Below are 27,525 nucleotides of genomic sequence, written 5' to 3'. Positions count from 1 at the left end.
CCAATGTTCATCATCGTTCCGCAATACGACTGCTGCGTCATTGATCCCTTCGGTTTCTGTGCAGTCGGGAGTCACGAGCCAAACCGCTCAGCTGTGGAACTGAACTGACTCACATCTTGTGTTTTACTCTTTCTCCTCTCTTTTGATTTTCTTTTTTAAATAAGAAAACGGAAGGCTCTACATACGTACATTTAATTAACAGTATAAAACTTTAAAGTACAATTTTATATTTTTTCTAAGGTTGGGTTACATCAAAACCTCCTAGATCACAAGGCCGGGACACTGAATCAAGTCGGTCTCCCAACTTGTACAGATCCTAAATAAAAGTTGTTTTTTTTTTTTAATTTATTCTTACTTCTTAAAACATTTAATAATATTTTAAGTAGTTTAAAGAAAAACAAAAAAAATCAAGAGGTTCTTATATAAATTATGAGGCCGATTGATTCAGTGTCAGTGTTACATATCTTTTTTTGTTACGTTTATCGTGACCTTCGTCCTAATCTTTTAACACGCTTAAGTTTAAAAACTAATAACATGTTTTGAGAGCAATTATTACAAAAGAGAATGAAGCCGACGGTAACGTACCTAAATATTATTTTTATTCAAAATAGTAACATCCGCAAACATTATAGCATGACCGTTTGCCATTCAAAGGTGACGGAATTTAAAGCACCATTATTTATATTAACGGCATAATATGTGTGAGGTGTCGTGATGATAAAGATGCTCACAGTTAACGCATGTTAAATATAGACACCAATTTCCCAGTAAACTACTCATTAATCTTAATTAAAGTACATCAATCGAACCGTCGATCACTTGTTAAACGCGGAGAATGAACTCCATAAAATCAACATTACTAATTAGTTACGTTGAAACATCAAGACGTAATTAGAAGTAACTAGATCCAATGAAAGCGTCGTTATAAATTAAAAGCTCTAGACAGAAGGTAATCACTTTGTCGATTTAGAAGATCCTATTAAAATCCTTGCTTCAAATTCGTACATTTAACGACATTGGTCATTAACCCTGCAGTTTATATCTACATAGATTTATAGCTGCTAGAATTTAACATCCACATTAAAGTTATTTTTGAACGGTAACTCGCGCTTTGGGACCTCTTCATAAAATAAGGCTATGCTATTTTATTTAGACGTTAACTCTTTTAACATTCTGAGTTAACTGTTTTTTGTTCCGATTCAATGTCTCCCCCTTCGCCTGTAGTAATTTATATTTTGAACGGGTAGTTGAATTGAAAACATTGCTTACCCATAGGAAATAAAATTTGAATTAGTAATAAAATTTAGTAAAATTGAAATTGTTAGATTTTTTTAACGTAAATTATCGCGGTGGCATAAGGTTAAAGAATCTCAATTTCCTACGAGTCAATGGGATTTTGTTTTGTTATGGTTAAATGAAACGGGTAGGAGAAGGAGATAGAGTAGATGAAGGTTTGAAAATACATGGCTTTCTGATGAAGTCAAAATGGTTCCATAATAAATGAACACATCGACAATTCAACACACTTTTTAAAAGTGATATAAAGTCATTCGAAACGATGAAAAAAAAATTAAACCTAACCTAATCTACTCAACCCAGTTAATAAAGTTTTTATTTCAAAACTTTCCATGACTTTTTAAAGATGTGATGAATTATAATTTTGATGATTTATCCGGTCACCAGTCAAAACATATAAATAGTCATTGAAAGAAACATTAAGATATGAATCGTGGATTTCACTGCAAAAAATTACATTTTTATTTATTTGATTCCATATGAACATTTGTGCCGTCGGGATGCGATACCGCACCTTCTGGGCCAAGGGACAAATATTTCATCACTCTGCCACGGAGGTCGTCACAACGACAGAAAATTACGATTATAGTTAGGAGTTATTGAAAGGTTTTCAATTTGTAATTACTAAAAATCAGAAAAAAATACTTAAATATAAAATTTTTTGGTTATTATTATGAACTCGGCGGTACAGATCATCTGAAATTAAATCATATCAATTTGAATTGAGGATGATTTTGTATTATTTTACAACATGTTTGAAATTAAAATCATCACTAAAAAGTTCCTTTAAAAAGTCACTACACCACGAATACTTTACATTAATTAAGTACCTTTGTTTTTATTTGTGTATTTAAATACTGTAATATTATAATGTGTACTCAACTTCTTGTGAATCGGGTTAGCTATAAGAAATGGGATGTACCAAAGAAGCTACACCCTTTGTACTTTCTGTATAGTTGTACAATAATTTGAATTAAATCATTTTTAACGAAAGAGTTCTTGAAAGTGTTGTTATTTTAATGGCAGGAAGATAAATGTAATTAATTCCGGGACTTCTTCCGGTCTCCAAGATGAAGAATTTGTACTTATTATCTTATTGCAAAATGGTTTATGACTGTGGAATGTCAGTCGGGCAATCTGGTGCCCGGTGACCGGTGCCCTGTGACTGGTGCTTTTTTCGGAATGCGAATTAATCTTGTTTATCTGCCGTCTGAGTGACGGACGAGGGGTGCTAGAAATAAGGAGTTAGAACGAGCGCGGGGAACTGCACTGACTACACGCTCTGTCAAATCACAAATGTCTGAGACATTAATTCCCAATTTATTTATATTTATTTTCTTTACATCACAAAGAAAATTATAACATATTTATTTCAAGTCGATACTATTTAAAGTCTTGTTAAGTACCAAGATTTTTGAGAAACGAAATTTGTAGAAGAAAAAGTGATTTAAAATTTTATTTAATAATGAAATACCTGTATTTCAGTGAATAGTGGAATAAAGGTGAGGGAAGGGGGGGAGAAAGGCGGGAGGAGTCCCACCCCCAAATCAGCCCACCTACTACCCACACCTAATAAAATCTAATATTTCTGTTATTACATAATTTTCAAGTTAGTTTTAAGATTGCTAGAAACCGGTAGCAAAATTTTAGTAACAAATTAACATTGAAAAATAAAAACGAAAAAAAATGTCTAGAATTTTTACATAGTTAATGCCCAAGAAATACAAATAATTAGCGCCATTGCTCTCTTTAACACAGGTTCACAACTGGGAGATATGTCAATCGCGAGAGTAAACCATACATTTATCCAAAATCATTGTATAATTTTAGAGATATATGTTAGTTTAAATTTCTTCTCCTGACTTTAACGGGCTATAATGTGTCCCTCTATTTATGTTTAAAACCTGTGTTATTTCGTGTTAAAGCACTACCTGTATCGATAAAATGTTTAAAACCTATGTTATTTTGTGTTAAAGCACTACCTTTATCAATACAATGAATTAAGCTATCAAATATTCCACCACTTAGGAAATAGACACAATTTATAACCTACGGTCATTGCCACTGAGACGTTAATGAGTAATTGGGCGGGATTGACTACTGTAAAACAAAAAGTATTTGTACTGCATTAGTAGTTACCTATCTATCTTATAAAAGTATGATTTTTTTTTTAAATAATCCAATATTCGAGCTGCTTTACTAGAAACAGTTCCAAGTCAATAACTTTTGAATTATAAAGATCCAATTTTGTCGGTTCATTAACTTTATTTCTCGATACAATTCTGCTTTATCTCATTAGACAAGGTAGTCTTGCGAAGCTCGTCGTATTATGAAAAGTTCCGAGAATTGCCCAAACGATGGACGAAGCAGGTGAAGTAGATCAGTGGAACCACTCAGCATGAGGCACTAGTCCTGGAGAGTGACACTCAATTTTCAGAATTATATACCATTCGTAGAAATAGTTTAATCCAGTATATTTGTACAGTTTGATATTATTAGAACATCCAAATAATTTTCCTAAGCTAATCTAGTCACAGCGTTCAAATATTTGAACCATCTCGGCCTTATTTACTTTTAAATTTTCAGAAATACCTAACTTCGATCTCAAGACAACCCGCCTTGTATACAAGTCTGTTGTAACTCAGCATTTAAATTATCGTTTTATTCTTACGTAACAAATCTCAAAATAATTAACTTCAGATTATACAAAATAGGGGGATGAGTACGATTTTGAATTGCAGTATTTTTACTAGACCTAATATTATGTTACGAAATTTAAGTATGATGAAAAGTAAGGCGAAGCTTAATGCTAAATCACTATTTTGACTAATTTTTATAACGAATTAGAGTACATTATGAATTCCAAAAATACGCTTTAGATAAATTGATGGTTTTCCTATCGTTTCACTTGAGTAGAATACAAATGAAATAAAAAATTACTCAATAAAAAATATAAATGTAAACTACAAAAAAAATGTTCGCAATAGAAATGTATGAACGCGTAAAGGAAACAAATTTTAAAAAAGGCTGTATTATAGCAAAGATTATTTGTGACAGTTTCACTTGATTAACTTTTTGCTTTCTTATAAAATTATTTACAAAATAATAAAAACCAGTTTTGTGCTTCAAATTGAACGTTTCTAGACTGCGTTTGTCAAGCGATTTTAATGCCAATTACCTACAATATAAGGTATACCAAGAATATACACATTTTTAGCTTATAGATTCCTCTTAAACAAGATATAATATAATACGTAAACAATGAAATACAAGTTTAAAAATAACACGCTCCCTAATTAACTAATATTATGGACCATGAATATGTTCACAATTATCTAACGAGAAGTTGCCGAGATTTTAGGCTTTCCAAAACTATACTGACGTGCACACAAAATAGCTTGATTTTTTAAAAGAGAAAAACTTTATAGTAACCTACCAAAAAACCGCAAAGGAACCCACAAGTGGAAGGAACACATTCGTGGAACATGTGCTTTAAATGTTAAAAAATATATGTTTTTTTACGAAGGCTCTTATCAATATTTAACTATCACATCTAACTACCGAATCTAAACAAAACACGAAAAATAACAAGACAGCGGTAGTAATAAAAAGGTAGCGATCGCAACTGTCACTGTATTACCAGGACAAATTATATCCTGGGTTCGATTCCCTTCTGCGACCGTTACCTTTTTTAGTCTTATTCTGTTTCATGTTTTGTTTACTTTGATTAGAGTATTATTTACTTCTTCCTAAAACCTTAAAATTTTATTCAATTTATAAAAATGAATTATTAATGTCTGTGCCTAAGTGCAAAATATACCAAATATGTTACGTACGCAAATAATATCTACGGAACTTACAGCGGAGTTCATGAAAATTCTCAAAAGCATTCTTAATCTATCAAATTTGACGTGAACTCAGATTGGAATTGACTCAGTCGCGCGAAACTGTCGATCAATTTATAGAACCTACCATAAATGAACGACAACAGGAACTGGGAACCCCTTTCCATCCATTTAATATCGTTAAAGAATTATTATGTCAAAGTAGACGTCAATCGGGAGGAAATAAGCGTGAAGATAAACGATAAACAACTGTAAAATATCGAGAGAAATAGCTAACACCGATTTTGCGTTGGAATAATAAAAAAAGAGGAAACAAAGTTCTAAAATATAAAAATAAAAGAAATAAAGTGTCATGTTCAATCAAATTAAACAATTTCCTCGGTGTTGCGTGGTCTAGACCTCTGCGTGATGTTCATGGTCAGTTACGTAGAGTTTCGTTGACCCCACCATTGCAAGCGGCAAATCCATGCTATTGAAAATCACCATAGAGCATAAACTTTGGTATATACGTATACATATTATTATAATGTATTGGTATGACGCGTTTGCTTTCGTTCAATAGGAACCGGCGCGCAAGGTCATTAGTGTTCACGCATTTCATCTGCCTGTCGCGTGTCGATTGTCGATGTCGGTGGGAGGCTCATTTGAATGGCATTTCGCGTGTGTCAGAGTCAGAACTGAGGTCCGATATTCGGCGGCCCCCATGGCCGTGGCCAAAAGACTTGAACCTGACCGGAGTTTGAATAGGTAATACATAATTTATCATAAGGATGTATGTTTCAACCAGAGATGTGCTTTATTTCAAATAAATCCATTTAAAATGGAAATGCAAAATGGGTATTTTCCATTTTGCATTTTAAATGCTTTTATCAATGCATTTTCCATTTTAAATGCTTTTTTGCAACATTCTTCCTACTATCTCCACTCATCTGTTTTTCATAAGCCCCAAATATCAGTCGGTCCTCAACCTCGCTATGAGAGATAATTTACATTTGTCAAGTTGCTCCCTGGTAGGAGCCCTGGCAATTGAGTGATACCATTATAAAAAATACTGAACATTGGGCCATGACGCTGTAATATTAAATGTTAGATAGCAGTTTCTATGTTTTTACGTTGGCAACATTAGTCCCGCGCAAATTTTTTGTGGTTTCATAATCTGTAGTCGTGGTGTTTTTGGATTTACCATCATGTAATATGTTTGTTCTACATTGATGTCCATTATTAAATGACAAAATTGTTTAAATATTCTATAATTATTCTAATTGTTTGACCTGAGAAACCATTTTGCATTTTCAATGCATTTTGAAAAAAGGTATTTTGCATTTTGCATTTGAAATGCCTTACTAAAACCATTTTGCATTTTCAAATGGAAAAGTTTTGACCCATTTCCATTTTTTTATTTATTTATTTATTTATTTAACGCCCAGAGGGCTTTTACATGGTTGGTAGTATAATTTTAATTTGACAAATACTTTCAAACATAAAAAATAAGAATAAAATTACATTTGATAAAAGCTATGCAACAAGTCATACAAACACAAGAAACAAAAACAGAAAATTACAGCTATTTTTTGCATTTCAAATGGTTTTGTGTACCCATTTTGCACATCTCTGGTTTCAACGAATACAGATAATACGCGAACCTGCGACTAAACTATTAATTCAAATTAGTGAACATTAATAAGCTGTAAGTGACGTCCATTTCGAAGGTATTTCGCTTGAAGTAAGTTAGTCTTAATGGTTTTATGTGTATGTATGTCGGCTTTCACCTTAAAACAACAAGTGTCTATTGAAATCTGCCCTGGGAGACACGCCTAGCGTGCCCAACGCTTGTACAAAGTTAACAATTGGCATAAGAAAACGGCTCGTTTTTTGCGACATATTTTTGTGGTCCAAAACTAGGCGGTTGGAAAAGTATCCTGCTTTTGTTTAATTCCATTCTATATCAGGTTCACTCCTTATTATCTGTAAAAAGACTCGCCACACAGCATTACACAGATGGCCTAGGGCCTAGGACCTAAACGAAACCTTATATAAATAGGAGATGTAGGTATTGCACTTATTGAAGATAATATCATAGCTAATTTTCCACTACTTTTTGTTTATGGTTTTTGGTTTTGTATGGTGGAACGCGTTTCCACCATACAAAACCAAAAGCCATAAACAAAACCAAAACTTATTTTACTAATGTAATATTAATATATCAAAATTTAAAAATATCTACCTGTATAAAACGTTTACCCACCTCTACGCGGTCTTACGATGTATCGAACTACACAAATGATTGTTTAAAGTCCGGCACGTTTAAAACTTGATCCCGTGAATAAATGTATATTTTCCGAATGGTCTTGGCGTTACTAGATGGTACTTTCTTACTTCGCTTCGATTAAAGGAATTTCGCATCGGTCGGGATCGTTCAAGTAATCTTGATTTAAAAAAAGATTAATTATCCCCCGTTGTTTACGGCTCATTAAGCAACCGAGCCTAAACCTTCTCTGCGATTTATTGACCTCATCTCAATCTCCCTCGATTTGTTTTCGCGGCTATTATTTGTCCTCTTCCGCTCATTTTTTTGAGTGACCGCTGAATGGTTTTAAATATTCAAAAAATAATCATTACTAGGCTTTTGCATACTACAATAACACCGCTGGCTTTAGGTAACGAGTGACGACTCCAGTGTATTCAATTCTTCGAGAACCGTGATTCCCAGCTATGACGCAAGCTAGCAAATGATTGCTTTTTGCGAGGCATGGATTATGGTTTTCACATATTTTTTGCGGACACGAACGGCCAGAATCAATGTCCGACACTTGATTGAATCCACTTTAGGTGTGGTTGGAATCGTTAGCAATTTTTCCGGGCTTCTCCTACATTCCTACATATGGCTTTCTTCCTTTACGTTCAACTTAAGACTGTTCGCTCTTCGCTCACTTTCATTACCCGTAAAATAGAACTATAAAAGGAAAAGCGTGTTTAGTCGACAAGGTTTGCTTTTTATAGTTTTGGAACGTGGATAGGTACCTTTATTTTCTTTCTGGCGCCTTGACTGATTAGGAGTAAACTAGCACTCAATACTGACAGGCTCAGTTTTTCACGGGTTTTTACTGCTTATCACACACGGGTAATTTAAAAGTCAGAACAAATGTTGATCGAAACCAATTGTGACAGTTTTGAAAAACGCTCAGTTAGGAGATATTAAAACACAACGGTGCGGGGAAACACTTACGTTATTTTTCATAATATTAGTAGAAATTATCTCGCTCAAATACATTTTAACTGGTTTTAATACATATAATACTCCAGCCAATTGAAGTGTAAGTTTATATCCAGTTAACTAATAGCATCCACTGATGAAATTAAATATCAAAGTTACGATATTATGTTTTGTATTATTACAGTATTATTGTTAGCTTTATAATTCCTTGACTTGTTTAGCTTTCTGATTCCTGGTAATACCTTAGCACATTTGAACAATAATTCGATGGTGGTATTCCTTTTTTCACTAACGGAGTGATAACAAATAAATACATTTTGATAGAATTAAGTGTACAGCAGACAGAGGGTTAACATTAAGGTAATTACATAGTAATAAGAAAGTATATGTATCAACCGTCCAATGACGGTGTACAACAATCTGTTATATCAAATAATCTGCGTAAGAGTACATATATAATATATGTTTCAATCTGTTAATTCATTTTTTTTCACTTGTAGCAAACTTTTTGTGGGTTTATATAATTATAATAATTAAAATAAAATAACTTTGTTTGAATACCACTTCAATCTAATGAAGGTTCGGGTTGAACTGTAACCGGTTGGTTAGAAATATATATAATAAGGTGGTATTCAAACAAAGTCATCGTATTTTAATTATTTTGTTAATTAATACCTCCATAATTGAGAATAACTCGTGTTTAGGGAGGGATTATTACTTTAAGTTTTATAAATTACACTGTTTAGTGACTGTTGTTAGGTATAGAAAAAATATAATTTAAATACATCTATAATGTAGAACCTCTAAAGCTAAAAACAAAATCTTACGTGTTATACATTTTGTTGATCCGAATATTTTTGTACGCTAAATTTCGTGTTAGTATTATATATTTACACCATCGTTCGCAATTTTCGATATTAAACAAAAACAAGTTATTGGGATGAAATCAAAAAGTGGTGATCAAAAACATGGTTGACGTTCGCACTCCTGTTCGGCACGCTTTCGTACTCAAGTTCCTTTTATTTACATTTGCTTTTATAAGAAAAACATGTGTGACGTTTGCACTCCCGTTCGGCACGCGTTCGAACTCGAAATTCCTTTTATTTACCTTTGATTTTATAAGAAAAACATGGGTGACGTTTGCACTCCCGTTCGGCACGCGTTCGAACTCGAAATTCCTTTTATTTACCTTTGATTTTATAAGAAAAACATGGGTGACGTTTGCACTCCCGTTCGGTACGCATTCGAATTCGAAGTTCATTTAATTTACATTTGATTTTATAAGAAAAACATGGTTGACGTTTGTGCTCTCGACGGCACGCTTTCGAACTCGAAGTTCCTTTTTTTACGTTTGATTTTATAAAAAAAACATTAATTATTTGCGTCGCCAGAATATATTCGCAAAAAGCAATCATCGAGTTCTTTGAGTAAAAGCGAGAGTACTTCAGCACAAGTAAGGAAGATCACAGGTTAGGAGAAATACGTAAAAAACAAATCATGAACCCAGCTCCTTTCTACTTGCCACCAACATGAATTAATGCAATTAATGATCAACTGGCGCATATTTACCTACGAATTTACATTAAATATATTTCAAAATCATTTTAAACATCTTTTACACTAAGAGCATTGGTCTTTGTTTAAAAAAGAAGTAGAATGGTGGTTTTTGGCCTAAAGAAGGCTTTTGATTATTTTTTCATAAAATAATATCAAAATTAGTAAATCTCTTCGGTTTCGGAAAATTTTACTGTATGTAGATATTTTAAAATATGTAATATTCTTTCGTGGTATCATGTCACTAACTACCCGCCACTGTTATGTTCTTATGATACAAGAACCTTACAAATAAAAAAATTGTATGTATTAAGGATTCCACCAAAAACCAGATGTTTTATTAAATTATGTACAGGCATGCTCTGTTAGCACTCCGTTTTCTAAACCTTTCTCTTTACTCCCACTAATAATTTCATGAACGCCGTAATAAAAAAGCTGTAATCTTATATTTTTTCCCCAAGTGTCAAAGGAAAACTCGCATCCTTTGCCGAATTTTTTTCTATGTTTATTTCTAATTAATGAAGTTTTTTATTTCGTAGAGCTAATTAATAAAATCATGAAGCAAAAGATTACTTCATTTTATATAATACACTTACCTTCATATTTATAAAATAATCAATTGGAATAACACAAATAAGGTAATACAAAATAATGCAATTCTTTAGGCACACCATGCAAATTTAAACATAATATGAATTTCGCACCAAAGACACAATACGCTTATCATTAGCTGAAATAAATTTTAAAATATCCATTACATTTGTATACTGAAAAGAAAAGGTTGCATCAGAAAATTAATTTGTTGGAGATTCAAGGTAGTTTAAATGTGCGAATTACTTCTAAAGAACATAATTATAAACTGTACACTTTCTAAAGCGCGCATATACAGTGATAAATTACATATATATTTTTTTAAATTTATTATATTGATGTCAAGCGCATTAATTTCAAGAAAGGTTCGGGATAAGCAGGAGGTAACATTTTTTTCTCGCAAACGTTATCTTTTATAATACTCAAACCTGCAAAGATAATCGACGCAAATAGTGTTCAATTACTTAAATGCACGAGGGGAGAAGCTATTACATTTAGCAAATTGATAGCAATCATGCAGGCTAGTTAAAAATTGATTATTCTGAGAGACGCAATTGATATGACTCGGCATACTCTGTCCTATATTGGCCATCGGAACACTAGGTTATTTTATATGCTGAAAAGATGACATTATCGCTAAACAAACAATATAAACATATAGACAAAGTAAATCGCACATGTGTTTTAAGTATAAAATACGTACATTGTACATTACAAATAAAATGCGTAACAAAATAACGTGTTTTAATGAATAATTATTAATAATATATGCACGAGCAGGTATAATATGCGACAATCAATCGAAATAAAGATGTACATAAATTTATTAGGTCGCGTAATCCTTTATAAATATAGGAAAATAACGTTACGCAGGGAAGGGGGGTTGTTTACAATATGCATCGTGCGAATTACAAGAACATATAGTTAGATCATGTTACATGTGCCGGCGCCGTACAAATTATCCAATTATATATTTATTGATAATTTATTATTATACACATATATATGTTGGTATCTACCCATTAACAGGAACACAATGGAATATATTTACACAGTGCTATATATATATTTTTATGTGAGTATACCGCTATATCCGTATACCGCTCAACTGTCGGAGCCAGTGAGACTATAGCATCCCTAATTGAGGTATGTGGTGAGGCTGGAGGTAGTAGGAGGGAAAAGAGATGGGGAAGAGGAAGGTGGGGAAGTACCTGACAATTCCCAACATTAAAAAAACTATATGAATATTTTACATGTCTCCTTATATACAAAATAAATAATAAACTCAAACATAAAAATACAGGATTCATTAAAACGTCCTAAGTACACACATACTTTAAACGGCAACACGATAACATACATTTAAACACCGTATATACTCTGTTATCTAAAAAGTGTATTTATTTTAGTTATTTCTAGTTAAATAAATGAAAATGTAATTTTCTTTTATTTTGAACAAAAACCTTAGTGGCGATCTTGTAAGATGACACATTAAAAAAATATGTTCAAAATACATAGCCATTTCAAGCAATTCTGAATGGTAGTCTTACACCAGGGTGATACTGGGAGTATCTTTCATGCTGGAACATGCCGCAAATATACTTTATATTATTTTAAATGAATAAGTTGTCAATAACAATAATTAAAAAAATAAAATTTATTTGCTCACGTCGGGATTTGAACCCTCCGTATTGCTAGTCAAGAGCTTTACCACTCGACATATTTGTAAGATATATATTCATTAATTTGTAAGTAATATATTTGTAAGAAATACAACATTATATATATTTATATTAAACGCCATACAAAATAATATTATCATGTAGAGATGAAAAAAAAATTGATTGCAATTGTTACAACTATGAATAATAGTGGATTATAAAGGGTTGCTGTAATGGTAGGATGTAATGATAGATGATCCATCCGATCCTCTGTGACACACCACTCTCATTAATTTCATTGATTGTTTCGCCTCTAGGCTATTATACCGCTGTAATCTGCCCATTGTGATGTTCTGCATTCGACGCAAATTCAAAGGGACCGGAATATGTTTTTTTTTCAAACCGCTTATTCAGCCGTTGGTTGCGCGAATGTACCTGCCTAAACAAATTTACTTATTTTACCGTATTTCCTACACCAATTGTGGTTTATTTGTACCTGAATATTTAAATATTACGTTGACATAATTTACCTACCCACCTCACGATGTACCAATAAAAATAATTTGATTGTTATTTCCAGCTGAAAATTGCACGGTGCTGTGAAGGAAATAAATGTTATATTCATATTGTATATACACAATGTTTTTTCCAACATAAAACTGAAAGCTTTGGAATAGCAGAAAGTGTAATCCCTGGGACTTTTCAAGAGTGTAGGTGACAAAAACCGTACATACGATATGGGTATCAAACTACGCGTCTCAACCTACACAACCCGAATGGCTCGGTTAAAAAAATATCAGTAAGCTCCTTGGAACCTTTTTTTCTCCAAATATTATTATTTTTTTTAATTTTGTAGACCCACACTCCTCGCTTCATCTACATTCAAACATCAAATCGCTTAGCACTTTTACCCATTATTTGCCTGCAACGGTCAAAAAGCTAGTTGGAACTTAAAATAAGGAAATCATTCGCGTGGAGCACTTTTGTCGCTCAATATCCCTCTATTTTCATAATTGTTTTATCATAACACTTTTATCTACCTATTCTGGTATAGTTCGTCAATATAACGTAGGTTGGCAATTTGGGAAGAATATGTTTCTATTGATTTTCGTGAAGTTCATAGAGTGTACTCAATCTAAATTATCTAACTGTATTAATTGCTATAAGCAAGAGACACGGCTCTCCCAGGCCTAGTTTCCACAGCGACATATTGCATAATTGAGAGTATTTATTCATCAATTCACTTATAAATTATGATTCTGCGAACGAAGCGTTTAATTAAAATAATGAAACGAACTCAACCTTGTAGGTTCATTGAAAGGTACGGAGGCTATATAATATGTAATTTAGAAGCAACATTGAAGGAATATGGGCTCACCTTTGCTTGGAATGTGATTCCATGTTGGAACGCCTCCTCCGGGTGCAAGGGTACTCTGGTGTCGAAGTCGTCATTCTGCACCAGGTTGTACTGCTTTTTCGACGGCATCTTTTCGCCGCTGTTGGAGTTGCGTAACTTAAAACTAAATTTAAAGCGCTCACTCAGACTCTGCGACATTTAGGCGATTATTATTCGGCACTTTCACACTGTCAAAATTAAATCTTCTCTCCGTTTACTTAGCACGATTGAAAATACAATATTTTACAACACTGGAAGGAGTTTTAATAGTCAGAACCCTCTGCGCGATGACAGGCAATTGACGAACTTCAGCGGATGAGTGTTGTAGCTGATAGTTGAAAGCTGGAGCGAGTGGCGGTAGCGAGGGGACTCTGCACTCATTGCGGATTTTTTTAGGTCGGACAGATATACCTATTGACGCTACGACTACGAGTAGATGCTGGCGGTATACCTGTAACAATGGAAATCCTCATTAGTCAATCAATTGTGAATAGTTTTTTAAAATATTTTATACGTGGACCTGGCCTAATCGTCGTGGTTGGTCAAAGAAGTTGTTTATTTTCTTGAATAAGTAAAATATGGAAAAACGCTTAAAAAAATCGAAATAAAGTCGTTAAATATAATATATTTGTTTTAAATCGTGCAATTCAATCTTTGCACGGATCCCCGTTCGAGCTTCAAAACTGCTGAAATTCGATCACTTTGACTGCTTCATAATGTTTTCTTCAGTAAAATTAGCTTCATTAAAATTGGAATTAATTGAACACGTTGACTCCGGTGGTCAAAATAAAATAATGCTACGGTTATGGGTACAGATAGATCTACCTAAACAAATTAATGTAAATGCTTTTCTTACAATGTTGAAATACATCTATTTTAATTTGACTTTTTTTCGTTAGTGGATTAAATGTAAATCTTGGAAGTGTAAATTAATTTATTGAGCTGAAACTGGGCAGAGAGACTCGTTGTCGATGACAATGCATTCAACTTTTGGTGGCAATACACACGCGGACAAATATGCATTTTTCTGAAATTCGATGATATTAAAATAGTATATAAGAAATAAATTTAGGTCCTACCCAATTTGGGATTTGGTTCAATTGTTAGCGCAGTTGACTCCATTCCATGGAGAGGTTGGTTCAATTCTCAGTCAAGCCAAAAAAATAAATAAAATTAATTTAAATACGTTTATTAATAAAAATTAAACTAGTGAATTATTTTCCCATTTGATCTCTGGTGAGTTGACGTGTTGTTCTTGTATTGTTTTGTATTTACTTTGCTTACATAATTCATTTGCATAATGTTGATTCACTAGATGATCATTTGTGGAAAAGTGTGGAAGGGTTTAGTTTTTCCTATGAGGAAGATTTAACCCGGACATACAATCGGAAAAAAAAATAAGTAAAAAGTAAAAAAGATTTATTTTTACAAGTTGATTTTTAATCATATTTTAAATATCATCTTGTGTAATTCCTCATTTAGCCCACACGTTTGCTGTAGGGAATTGTTCAGTTACCGCCTTAAATACATATCACAAGTATTTTTGTAAAGACTGGACTCCTACCATCGGAGTCCAAATGTTTATTATTAAAAAAAATTGTTACGTTAATTAAAGCATTTAATTTAATTTTATTCTTTTAATTTTTCTGTGGATATATAGATTTCCCAATTGTACTTACACCCTTGGCATTTTTGTGCAGTTTTTTTTTTATAAAAGGTAGTAGTGCTTTACCAATAAATACAGAAATATAGAAATGTATAAATATAGAAATGTCAAATTGCCTTATTTTACAGCGGGTTTGTCTTATACCTCTTAGTTTGTCGCGGCCGGTGTGAGTGGTTGCATATTCTTATCTCTGGCAAGCTGCAAATCCACGCTATTTGAGAGAAGCCTGCTTTGAATGTCTAATGGGTACCCGCTAAAAGATACAGGAGTTCTCAATTACCAGAGATTCAACTACAGAAATAATATGATAGCTTTAACGGTCAGCTGAAGTCAACAATGAACAACGAGGCTAAGTCTACACTCTTTGTACAGTGTACTCTGAGTCCAGTGTTCTGTATTCAGTATGCTCCGTCATCATATCACGTTTTTACAATATTTTATATCTCAAACTTTTCAGATTAACGACCCACTTTTGAATGACTAGTTTTCCTGTTCCACCTGACTGTGAGTTTTGGGTTATTTTTGATTTGGTGCTGTATCGTTTTTCATTAGAAAAGAGAAAACACCCCTAAGCAAACATAACAGTCCACTAAGGCCAAAATTAATCCCAACAAACCCTAATCACACTAATGTATGATGTGCAAGCCTTATTGTTTCCCCTTTCGCCTCAATTATTTTGGTTTTACCGTGTGTTCTGAAAACATCGACGGCTGAATGCATTTTCGTATAGGGATAACTAATTGCTTACATTGATGCAGCCTAGAACGGTTTTTATGAATTGGAAAATTGATGCGGTATTCGCGTTCACGTGATTATTTACACAAAAAATTACTCTGAATTAAAGTGAAAGTGTTTTTTTATTTATTTTTAAATTAGCTCACTAATATACCTGATGAACTTCACAAGCCGCCTTTTATCTCTTGAATGAAAAGACCCACATTATGAGGTCAAACATTGTGTACTTGGTATCTAATAATCAATACTTAATACATATAAATAAAAAAAAACAGCTTATTTCTTTGAACCATCCTGGGTTCCTTGGTAGGTGGGTACTTTTCTCTTAATTTTCCTCTTAGTTGCTTTTGCTCTTTCGTAAAATTTAGAAAACGTTGGTAACCTCGAAATGAAAATACCCAATTTATCAGTTCAAACATTCTATACATAGGTATCTAATAAGCAATACTTTACACGTCGAACTAATAAAAACAACGTATTTCTTTGAACCATCCTGGGTCCCTTGATAGGTGGGTACTTTTCTCTTAATGTTCCAACTGCTTTTTTTTCCTTCGTAAAATTGAGAAAATGTTAGTAAGTTCGAAGTAAAAATACCCACATTATCAGTTCAAACATTGTGTACATAGGTATCTAATAAGCAATACTTTACACATCCTGGGTCCCTTGATGGGTAGGTACTTTTCTCTTACTGTTCCAACTGCTTTTTGTTCTTTCGTAAAATTGAGAAAAGGTGGGTTACCTCGAAACAAAAATGATCACCATTTAAAATTCCACTGCGACCCGTGTATTGGGAACCTTTGATAATGATATTCGATTCAAAACAATTCGTAGAATAGTAATTTGTCATGTTGTCTAATGAAGAAATGCCCGTTAGCAGTGACGAATTAACGCGATCATTTCTGTGATTTCTGACGTAATGGAGACATCGGAATGAGTAATTTCATCTTATTGGCGAGCCCGTCGGGGATAAGATAAGCCGTGCATTTTGCTGAGCTTGGAATACATCTGTTTGAAAAATGTTGACAATTTGCGTATGCACTGGAAATTGGAGTCATCATAGTAAAGTGAGGTCACCTTATAACTTTCACTCGGTATTCACAACTATCTGGGAGTGCAGCCACAGAAACTGCGTAGGAAACTGGTTTCAAGCGGCTACCTACATAAGATTACGGCTAAAAGCCAGTTGTAAAATTACAAAATAAGCCTTCTAGAAATGCAGTCAAGTATAGGTGCATGAGTGCAAGACTGCTGCGGGTATAGATCCGTTTAATGCGCCGGTGTACGTGTGACCGGGAGATGAGGGAAACACTATAATATTACATCAATATGTATGGAGATCGGACGTGAGTTGAATTATGATGGGAAACATTTGAAGAAACTGCAGAAATATCGGCAGAAGCGCGGAAAGGATGTACATTATAAATAATGCAAATATATAATGCGAGAACACATTAAATGAATGTCCTTACGTCGTACTGTAACAAGCGAGCAAATTTTCATTTAGTAAATTTTCTAATGAATTGTGTGTCTTTGAAAGTATCAACGAACGTTGTAACGTGGCAAAATTCCTCTACACGGGCGGTTGAAATTACAACATTCAAACTCGGAAATGTATGATGATTCTTAGGTAGTTGTACCTGAATGTAAGTAGTCATTGTTCATGTTTAAATATTTTCAAAAGACAAATCTTTTTAAATGCGAAGTAATCTTAAGCTATCGCCTAAATTAGATATATTACGAGACAGTATAGTACAACATTTGCACCTTTTTCACCTGTATTATTTAAGGCGGATGGTTAATTGTGAGGTTTTATTATAATACCATATAAACAAAAATAGAATCAGCGCACTGCAACAAGAGATGCAGTAAAATTACCTTAGAATACATCCAAGACCGTCGCGTCGTATTGACTGCTTGCCATATTTAGGTATAGATTAATAAACCTCTCGTGCCAGAAAACAAAGCTCACACCAAAGAACGTGCAGTCCACAAACATACGTTGCCTGAAGTCGAAAGAAATTAACACCTATTATTGTATCAATGTACATACTTTAAGATATTAAGTAAATATTTGAGTTACTCAAAGAGTTTTCCTGCACAAACTCAAATAATATACAGATATACGAGTATATTTATAAATGCTTTCGAGAGAAATTATAGCAAACTAGTAAGTACGCAAGAGGTTTCATTCCTTCTTCCTTTTCCCATTTTCACAATACAATACCTGTTGTTAAATTTTTTTTATTAGTTATTATACAATTTTTAAAAGCTTGTTTATATACACAAAATCATTACCGACATCCCGAATTAAATATGGGATGTCGTGTGCTTTATTCAAAGATTTGATTAAAATTTTAAACGTCGAAAAAATAAGGAACACACGTGTTTTGCTGCAACACTATATCGCTTAAAAGATTGCTGTTTTCACATATCTGCATACCTACCTATACATCAAATTATCCTCGCATTCGAGCCGCGTCTTGAAGACATATCAAGAACTTCACCACTGGCCAACGAAGGCCAACATTAAAATATCTCACAATCTCATCATCATCTTGCCTAGTCTAGGCATAATACCACACCGCATCGCATTACTCACTAATTCTACTACCTAACCCCAAACAGGCTCTGGCGGCGAGCTTGTAAAAAACCGAAAATCGAATCTCACATCGGAATGTGATGTTATATTAAAATTACAATGTTTAGATATCTTTTCAACGGGCTTTTTATAATATTTAGAATTAAACTTTTCAGTTCATTGAAATAAAAACTTTATTGATAATGGATGGGAATAAAAAATGAACCCGTAAAAAACACATATTTCATAGATATCTACACTTTTACACACAAAATCCGCTAATATACTGACTACTGACCTGTAAAACGACAAAATTCATTCGATATGACATCACACCTGACACACCATAGATTTCGTGTGATTTGGTGGTTTTTTTTATTATTTTAACATTTTAACGAAAAACGAATTGTAAAGAGACGTGGTCGCTACACGTTTTTATGGTGGACCATAGAGACCCCTCTTAGGGTAGTGCTTAATTTTTACCTTCAGGTACGTAAAAAATAGTCGTTAATAAGCAAAATAAGTTTTCTTTTTACTTTTAGTGTAGATATCAAATAAGTTCTATCGTTAATAAAAAAATAAAAAATATTATCGTGCATACAATATGTTTCTTAATACCAATGTACGTCGGTGAAATGTATACATTCCAGGATTACGAGTGTCATATCTCTAAGCTAACAGTGACGACCCACATCCAGTATATTTCGACAATACAAGATGATAACATTGAAATATTCCAAAATATAGCATAATATCTAGGTATGGTACACTCCAGTTGGTTAGTTGGATCGACCACGGTAACCTTGAGCCGGCTGGCGGCACCTACTCTCGACGCGGAGAACAGCCGAAACCGGTTTTGGTTCTTGATAGAAAAAATCTTTTATTTTCGATCCTTCACGATGACGGCTGAATTTCTCTCTGTGCTCCGTCATTTTTGTTTGACAATCGAACTTATGTATTCTGTATTTCAACGCGTGTAATTAACTGGAATTCGTAGGAGATTTTTTTTGTGCTGTTAGTTATTTGTAAATGGATACAATATTGTTGGTTATAAGATCCAAACCACTTGTACTACTGACACTAGGAAGCTACGATTTTTCTACAACTGTCACTCATAAACAGCAACATCGACAGAGTTTTGAAAATGTGATTACAAATTTACAGTAATCACGATTATTATAATAACTAACCACTACACTATTGGGTTCACTTAGTGGATTTAAATTTTGGTCAGAAACTGCAAAGATAACGTGAGTAATGGGCATTAACAGAAACGATATTTTTTTTCATTCAAAGCAAAAAATTGCGACAGCCAAATTAAGGTTCTTATGAGATAATTAAACGGTCATAATTACAGTAAGATAACTCGTTTTTATTAACTGTTTTTCTTACTTTTCTTTAAATGATATTTATTTTGGATAAGATATACAGGGTGTATCGGCACTAACCCGACAAACTTTAACCAGCTATTCCTTAGCACATTTGGAGTAAAAAATGTTATGGGCACTTTGCTGTCCGGTAGCATTTTTTTTCAATTAAAAACAAAAAAAATTAAAATTTCCACACTACATTGTCATTGGCATTGCATTTCGTGTTCAACAGCTGTTATAAGCAAGTATGTCAAAAAGCGTCTTCGCTCTTTCGCACACATTAAATAATAATAGTTAAAAATGAGACGAATGGTGCCTTGCCATTTCGTTGTGATTGTAAGTGTGCGCCAATATAGGTACACACGTGCATTATTCAACGGAATTCGAATAAAATATTTGCCAGATGGGTTTTCAAACTTTGACAAAGGATAAAACAGTGGTGACATGTGGTGAAAATATGAATAATAAATTTTTTATTAAAAAAAACGTTACCGGACAGCAAAGTGCACATAAGATTTTTTAATCCAAATATGCTAAGGAATAGCTGGTTAAAGTTTGTCGGGTACGTGCCGATACACCCTGTATATACTGGTTTTCGAAAAACGTTTTAAAGTGAATTTGGCCAAAACTATTGGTTATTATAATATTGTGTACGTTTCCTAACACAAGTTCAATTTTCTGTAAAATAGTTTATTCATGCAGGTATTTAAATCAAAAATAATAATAAACACATGGACTTTGTGGACTGGATGGATAGTCAAACAGATGCAAGAGGCAGCCGATTAGTTTACCATTGTATTAGATATTATAATTGTGGGATTTGTGAAGCTGTAAGTATTAATTTAAAAAATATTTGCTTTAAACCTGCAAAATTACAGATAAAATACCCAGACACACTATCGAAATTATTAATGTTTATTTCGACTCAAAAATATTAATTATTAATTGATCTTAAATCTGACAAAAGTCACGGCACGCCCACTCTTCTGAGATAATAGTTACTTAGTTTGTGTACGTTATACAGGTATCTAGTTTTATTATGGGATAAAGATTCCACCTCGCTGTAGGAGGTGGGACCGACCTACAAGATTACGAATAACACGTCGTGATCAATTCTCAGTACGCGGGGATGGAATGGGTCCCATGATTGCTCTGAAACCTGTATATCCATATTTAAGGTTTCGAACTAATAAAACCTACCTTATTGAAGTTTTGTGGCTTCGGCGGGTAAAATTAAACGCGATTATCGTAGGCAGATAGGTAGCGGCGAATTATTACAATGCCAAAATAACTCCCCACTATTTGTGTGAATCCATCTTTTAGGAACATACATACATAATATTATACTTTAATTATTCTTCACTTCATAATCTTTCGCAATGACGACCTCCCAGGAAAAGCTTTATCACCTTGAACCTAGACCGAACGGTCACTCGTTAAAAATTGTATGCATTTTCGCATGCAAATTCTGCCTGAAATGGTTTTGGCTAGGACAGGACAGGATTTGAAAATTAAGATTTCACTTTCCCTGTTCTTACCCTTTCCAACCTCAGTTTATACTCTAGATAGAACCAAGGTGTGAGTATTTTCAAATACGCGTGTTGTAGTATGTGGGTACTTACCGCCAACGGTTGTTAGGTAATTATCATTATTTAAAAAGCTTCTCATTTGTGTAGGTTGGTACAGCCCTACATGTAAAAATGAATAAAAAAAGAATTGGTTATGGGATTTTTAAGGGTTAACCCCGTACCTATGTAACCCATTTCGCCTGCCCTTACTCATAGAGAGGACTGACCCTTGGACGACGTAAAAATTAAGTATCTTCGCCAGCGATGCGAAAGCGGTGGCCAGCGAGTGCTATCATAAAAAAATATCCTTAATCATTTTCTAAGGCGAAAACAGTCTTAAGGTCGAAACACATTATTAAAACCCGACGCGACCCGATGAAACGCGATGCGTGTTGAGTCGAATCAAATGTATTGTTTTCTTATGACAAGAAACACACTATGAACATCCGACGCGACGCCATGTCGGATGTTCATAGTGTGTTTCTGGTCATAAGAAAACAATACATTTGATTCGACTCAACACGCATCGCGTTTCATCGGGTCGCGTCGGGTTTTAATAATGTGTTTCCACCTTTATGGTAAATCATTGCATGGCTTAGAAATCTTGAAAAATGAGTGTGCTATCTTGAATAACTATTTTGTCTATCCGTATTTAATGTCTTTTTAAAAGGTATTTTGTCGATTGTACACTTCGGCTGTCACGTATTTACATTTTAGCTGTCATTTCTTTTGATTGATCAACATTCACTTTGATTTACGTTGTTTTCACATCGCTCTGTGTTGATTTTCGAACAACAAAATATCTTAATTTATTTTGAGAGCAAAAACTGTGTAAATGAGCAAATCCTTGAAATGTTAAGTGACAGTTGTGTAAATCAGGGATATCGTGAGGAATAAAAAAAATTGTGGCAGTATGAAAGTTTTCTTTTAACATCAAAATGTCTGTAAATTGTTGGGTTATTTGATTTGTGAGTACCTACAACCTACATATAAGGCATTAGAGGATTTTACTTTTATAGCGCCATTTTGTGTTAAAACCACCTCAAGAGCGCTCAACAACGGGCCAAGACAGAACGAAATGTGAACAGCAATAAATCTATTTTCTTATTGAATAAATGAAAAATATGTAATAAACAGTACCTACGGCGTCTTGTCAACTTTTCGTTGAATATTTTATTAAGCTCATGAGGAAAATGAAACTGAAAATTGTAGCTTTGCAATAGAAATTCAAAAAAAGATCTGTGCAAATTTTAAGAATTTCTGTTACATAATATCCATAAAAAATTTAATTGAATAAATTAATCAACTCTTATTAGCCATCGCCTGGTCAGTCGCTTCATTAATACAAACATTCGACCCGATCCCTTTGAATCACTAGATTTATCAAGTATTAATACTTATATTAATATTAATTCACCAACACAAGATGTCTTAAATAACTTAAAAAACGTAACTCCTAAAAAACTTTCCAACTACTGACAGTACGCTATCTTTTATATGTAGCTTCTCGTCGTGTAATCTTGTAAGATACTTAAGTTTATGTCAACCAGTGACCAACGACGACTTAAAACACAGATTAATTTGTTTATTTTTTTTTTACTTTTTCTATTCAATGACTCTCCTACTAACTGGCATCTAGTATGAAACTATTTGGAGAATTCGACTGTTGTTAATTCTATTGGTAACAGGACGAATCAACGTAATGACAATTCAACGTACTTTTAAATAGTGATATAAAAGCATTAAAAATGATAAAACAAAAATAGGATACATAGGTTACGTAGTTAAGGTTGATCTGTTAGTTTTTTTTTCATTACCTTTAATGACTTTTTATCACTTTTTTAAATTGTGTTTTTTGTCGTTGTGTTGAGTATAATGGAACCCAAAATAGTTTTATTTTATTAGTTCCGAACATTATTGTATTTGATAGCTTTTCGACCAACTGACAAAGAGTATTCGTCATTTTCACATAGCACAAACAATGTTTTTGACTACAAACAAGGTTTTTCAACGAAAATCTACTGACTTTCCACAACTTGCAACATAGAATACCAAAATAGTTTTAGTTCCAAACGTAATTGTATTCGATAGCTTTCTGACTAACTGGTAATAAGTATTCGACATTTTCACATAGCATGAACAATATTTTTGACTAGAGTAAAGTTTTGAATATTACTTACGAGCTGCCACAACTTAGATTTTAATGGTTTTTCGATATTTTATGTTGCAAGCTTTATTGAATTTGATAGTTTTCTTAACCGACACCTAATGTGATTGTATTTAGAGAATTCATCATTAATTCCACCGCATAAACCAAGCCATTAATTTGGTTAAACACAGCTAATAGTAGCAGATGTGTTGCGGTAGATAATATTAATTTATTATCTAAACGCGTAACAACTGTTCCAAAGTTGGTAGAAAACGCCGTAATATATTACTATCCCAATAGCGTCTAATCGTATCCATTTTCGTAAACCAGAGTACGTCATTTTTCAACGAAATGTTGACATTTTTTAAAATTTTTGTTTTGTGTGTAATACAAAGAAAAAGAATTTCGCTTGTAAGAATCTAAAGCTCTGTCAGAATCTCTTCGTCTTCTCCATAAACGACGCGTGCATCAAAATATAATATCTTAAGAAAGAAAGTACTTATTTCTGGCTATAGAAAACAATCAAAAACCTAACTTGCTTTTTTTCTGTCTTGCTGTCATTCTGTTTTGTTGTCGTTTATAAAAAAGCTAGACTGTGAGCTAGCTTCGATGTGACTTCTCCCGTTTACGTGAAAAGTTGCAACGTAGCTCCCTATCAGAGGCAGGACCATTTAATGGAATCTAATATATCGTGTTATTATATTGTATGTTCACATCTTACCTCATAACCAGAAGTAAAATTTTTGCTACCCAGCATGCATTCGTCGGTTTAGAGAAAGGGGGACAGGTAACTCTCAGTGGCAGGACCAAATGCAAGCTATGTTATTTTATTTGTTCTCATCTTACCTCATAACCAGAAGTAAAGTGCTAGCTTGCTTGCCACCCAAGATAGATTGTGGGAGAGATACACAGACACGTGCTTTGAGTGCCTAGGGGACCAGAACCGAAAGGGGCACGCAGTATCTACCTACCTACCTAACTACTAAACTTGCCTCACAATGGCGCTCGCCCACGCGGGTCTCGGGTCCTGCCGCTGAGAGTCCCGCTTCAACCTCTCTTTCTGTTACATGCATCGTTAATTAGAAGAGAGGAGAGGTTTCAACGGAGATAACAAAAGTATGCTTCTAATAGCGCACAATCGCACGGCCCCCGGTACTTTTACATATGTTTATATACCTTTGATGTTTAAGAGAAGATTCAATAGGTTTATAATGTATGGTCTTTCGTATGAGAGCTCCGTTGTAACCTCTTTTTTTAATTCGCATGCATGGTTTTTGAAGCAAACGGATTAGTTGCAATCAATTACGATAAATAACCTACCTACTTTACAAAAACCGTTTATTTATTTATCAATATAAAGTTTTTTTACATAAATTTTTCGACATCTGTCTCACTAGGGTACACCTGTGTCGAGACAGACGTATTCAGGTGCTTAAAGATTACTTACAAAGAGGCTATTATAAAATTATTGAATCTATTATTTTATTTTGTATATGAATTGTTGTTACTGTTTACGTGTAATTTGGTTTACATATGTTTGTGATAGTGGGACGCCCAATACTTATTATCCATTTCTTTATTTCATGTTTGAATTTGGTCATTGACTGTGTTCGTCTAATAGTGGCTGGTAGTATATTGTATAGTTTGCAAGCTATGTATTTAAAATGTCTTTGCCCAAAGGTGGTTTTAACAAAAGGAGTTTGGAGAAGTTCTTTGTTTTTGGCTCGGGTATTGTGTATCGTTTGAGTGGGTTTGTATAGTGTTTTGCTGTTTTAGTGTAAATTATTCAAGATGGATCTTGCAAAGAGCTGTTTTATGTCCATAACGTTGATAGTATTGAAGATAGTATCAGTGCTGGTAGAAAGAGTAAGTTAGAGAATTATTTATAATTAAAGGAATTTTTATTCAATAAAAATAAATAAAATATCACCTACAGTATAATTATTTAATACTTCTGATTGACAGAGAGCTCGTATAAACGCATTTTCGTGTTTTCAGTTCAAAAAACCATTGTTTATTTTTTCGATTATGCAGAGTCACCCACTGAAGCTTTTTGTTTTTTGGTTTTTTGAAACTCGATATATATATCGAGTTTTAAGGTAAGTAATTATTGGTCTTTCGGCTCTTTTGGGTATTAAAAGTTAAGTTCGTGTAATCATATTACACTAGGTAGGCTTTTCTCGTGTACCTCGGTGCTGCCAGCCAAAGGTCGGACTCGAACCCCAGCATCGACAGTTGAAATAGGTTCGGATAAGGTACGCACCTAGGTACCTCCACTTCTCAAGGTACTCAGTGGACACTTTCTAAATCATCAGGGTGTAAATAATCTTTTACTTTAAAATACTTATTTTTAATACGTAAACAGAAAGTATATTCCTCTTGAAATGCTATGGCTTATATTTGCCTGAAAATTACAGCTTTTGTTTTAGACTTATTCAAGATACCACACTGCAGTAGACTTTCTAGCACAGCATAGCATGACATTAGGAATTAAATTGAATTAAATTTCTTAAATAGTTGATATTGCTCTTATAATCTTGTGCTCTAAATGAATGATTTATCTGTCGTTTATTAAATTAAATTAAAAAAAAAAAAATTGTACCAGCGTAAATTGAAAAATACATTTTTTTTTTTTCGTTGATAAAATAAAGAGGTTACTGTACTGACCCCTTACCGAGAGTTACATTATTATTGAGTTATAGGGAACTTTTAATAAAGAAAATGTGCTAACAACTTCCCAACGCATGGTAAACTCAAGTTCATCGCACAACTGAGCAATTTTAATGTTTCTTTGTTCTCCAGTAACCCGAGCTTAAAAGCATATTTTACTCTAAGTTTAAGGACTGTTTTCCTCTTACTCCTTGCGCTCTCTGCTTTGGAAAGGTTTAGTCTCGCAGCGTTTCCTCGCTTACCTTATCATGTTTAATTTTCAAATGTAATTCCGAGAGTTGAAAAATTAAATTTAAATAACCTTAACATTATTTTTGTTTACATTCGCTTCTTTTATATACCTATTCTTATGTATCCATTCAAGTTCCTACTTAATGACACTAGTTTGTGAGCGCATGTAATTATACATTCCAACTAAATATTACGACCTTTGTAAATTTATAAAATACATCTAAGTATAATTTCTGTGAAAACTCTCTCTTCACCCGACAAAAAATGATATTTAAAAATAATAAAATTCAATAATTTTATTATACTTCAAGGGTAACACGTTAATTTTGTACTCACCCAAAATATAACACGGAGCCGCCGATGAAAAGTGAAATTGTTTATATTGGAAACTAATCGAAGGCCATTAAACTTATTTTAGTAAAGCACAAAATGATAAACGGGAAACTTTTCGGGAACCACACACGATCCTTAGAGTTTCAATGATTGCCACAAACTTCACACCAACAAAATTGATATTCAATACATTCATCGATGTTATCCAACACAGTCGGATCTCTGGATCGGAACAGAGTCCATGGAGTGATCAAACTAAGTTATCGTTAAACAAGCGACAAACTTATGACAAAACCAAGATGCGTTTCGCGCGGTGTATTAGTGCACGAGAGCCATGTGTCGGATAAAGGATTATAAAAGTTATTTATAAGTTTAGTGTAAAATACTGCGCGCGGACTCTTGTGAGGTTGGGAAGCGACGTAACTTTACCACAAACACAACCAGCCGGCAGAACTTGCCGGCAGGCAATGAGGCAATGTCGAATACTCCTAACTCGGTTCGCGCGAGGCCAGCACGCTACCAGTAGTTGCTTTTTCTTTACACACAAGCCAAAAGCTCCGTGAGGAACCTCGTTTCTTCAATCGCGCAACCGCAATGAACTTTTGCTTTTGTAGAATTTTAGTAGAGCCGCGTTTCAATTTACTGAAAACTCTCAAACCAACTTGAGA

At 33.6% G+C, this 27,525-nt stretch overlaps 1 protein-coding gene across 1 annotated transcript in view; it reads right to left on the bottom strand.

Annotated features, from left to right (window-relative positions):
* The window catches only part of LOC149412325 (uncharacterized), a 542,116-nt gene extending 514,865 nt beyond the window's left edge, over positions 1 to 27,251 (bottom strand). Inside the window, exons 1-2 of the mRNA XM_089645972.1 lie at positions 26,861 to 27,251; positions 13,540 to 14,008 (exon numbers count right to left, since the gene is read on the bottom strand). Of these exons, the coding sequence (XP_089502098.1) occupies positions 13,540 to 13,716 (177 nt within the window). The 5' untranslated portion in view covers positions 13,717 to 14,008; positions 26,861 to 27,251. The remainder of the gene's footprint in view (positions 1 to 13,539; positions 14,009 to 26,860) is intronic.
* Between the last annotated feature and the right edge of the window lie 274 nt (positions 27,252 to 27,525).

This window comes from Hesperophylax consimilis, chromosome 23, assembly GCF_061612785.1.
Source record: "Hesperophylax consimilis isolate HC1 chromosome 23, BYU_Hcon_1.0, whole genome shotgun sequence".
Taxonomy (NCBI): Eukaryota; Metazoa; Arthropoda; class Insecta; order Trichoptera; family Limnephilidae; genus Hesperophylax; species Hesperophylax consimilis.
Note: the sequence above shows the minus strand (reverse complement) of the source record. Positions and strands in the feature narration are given on the sequence as shown.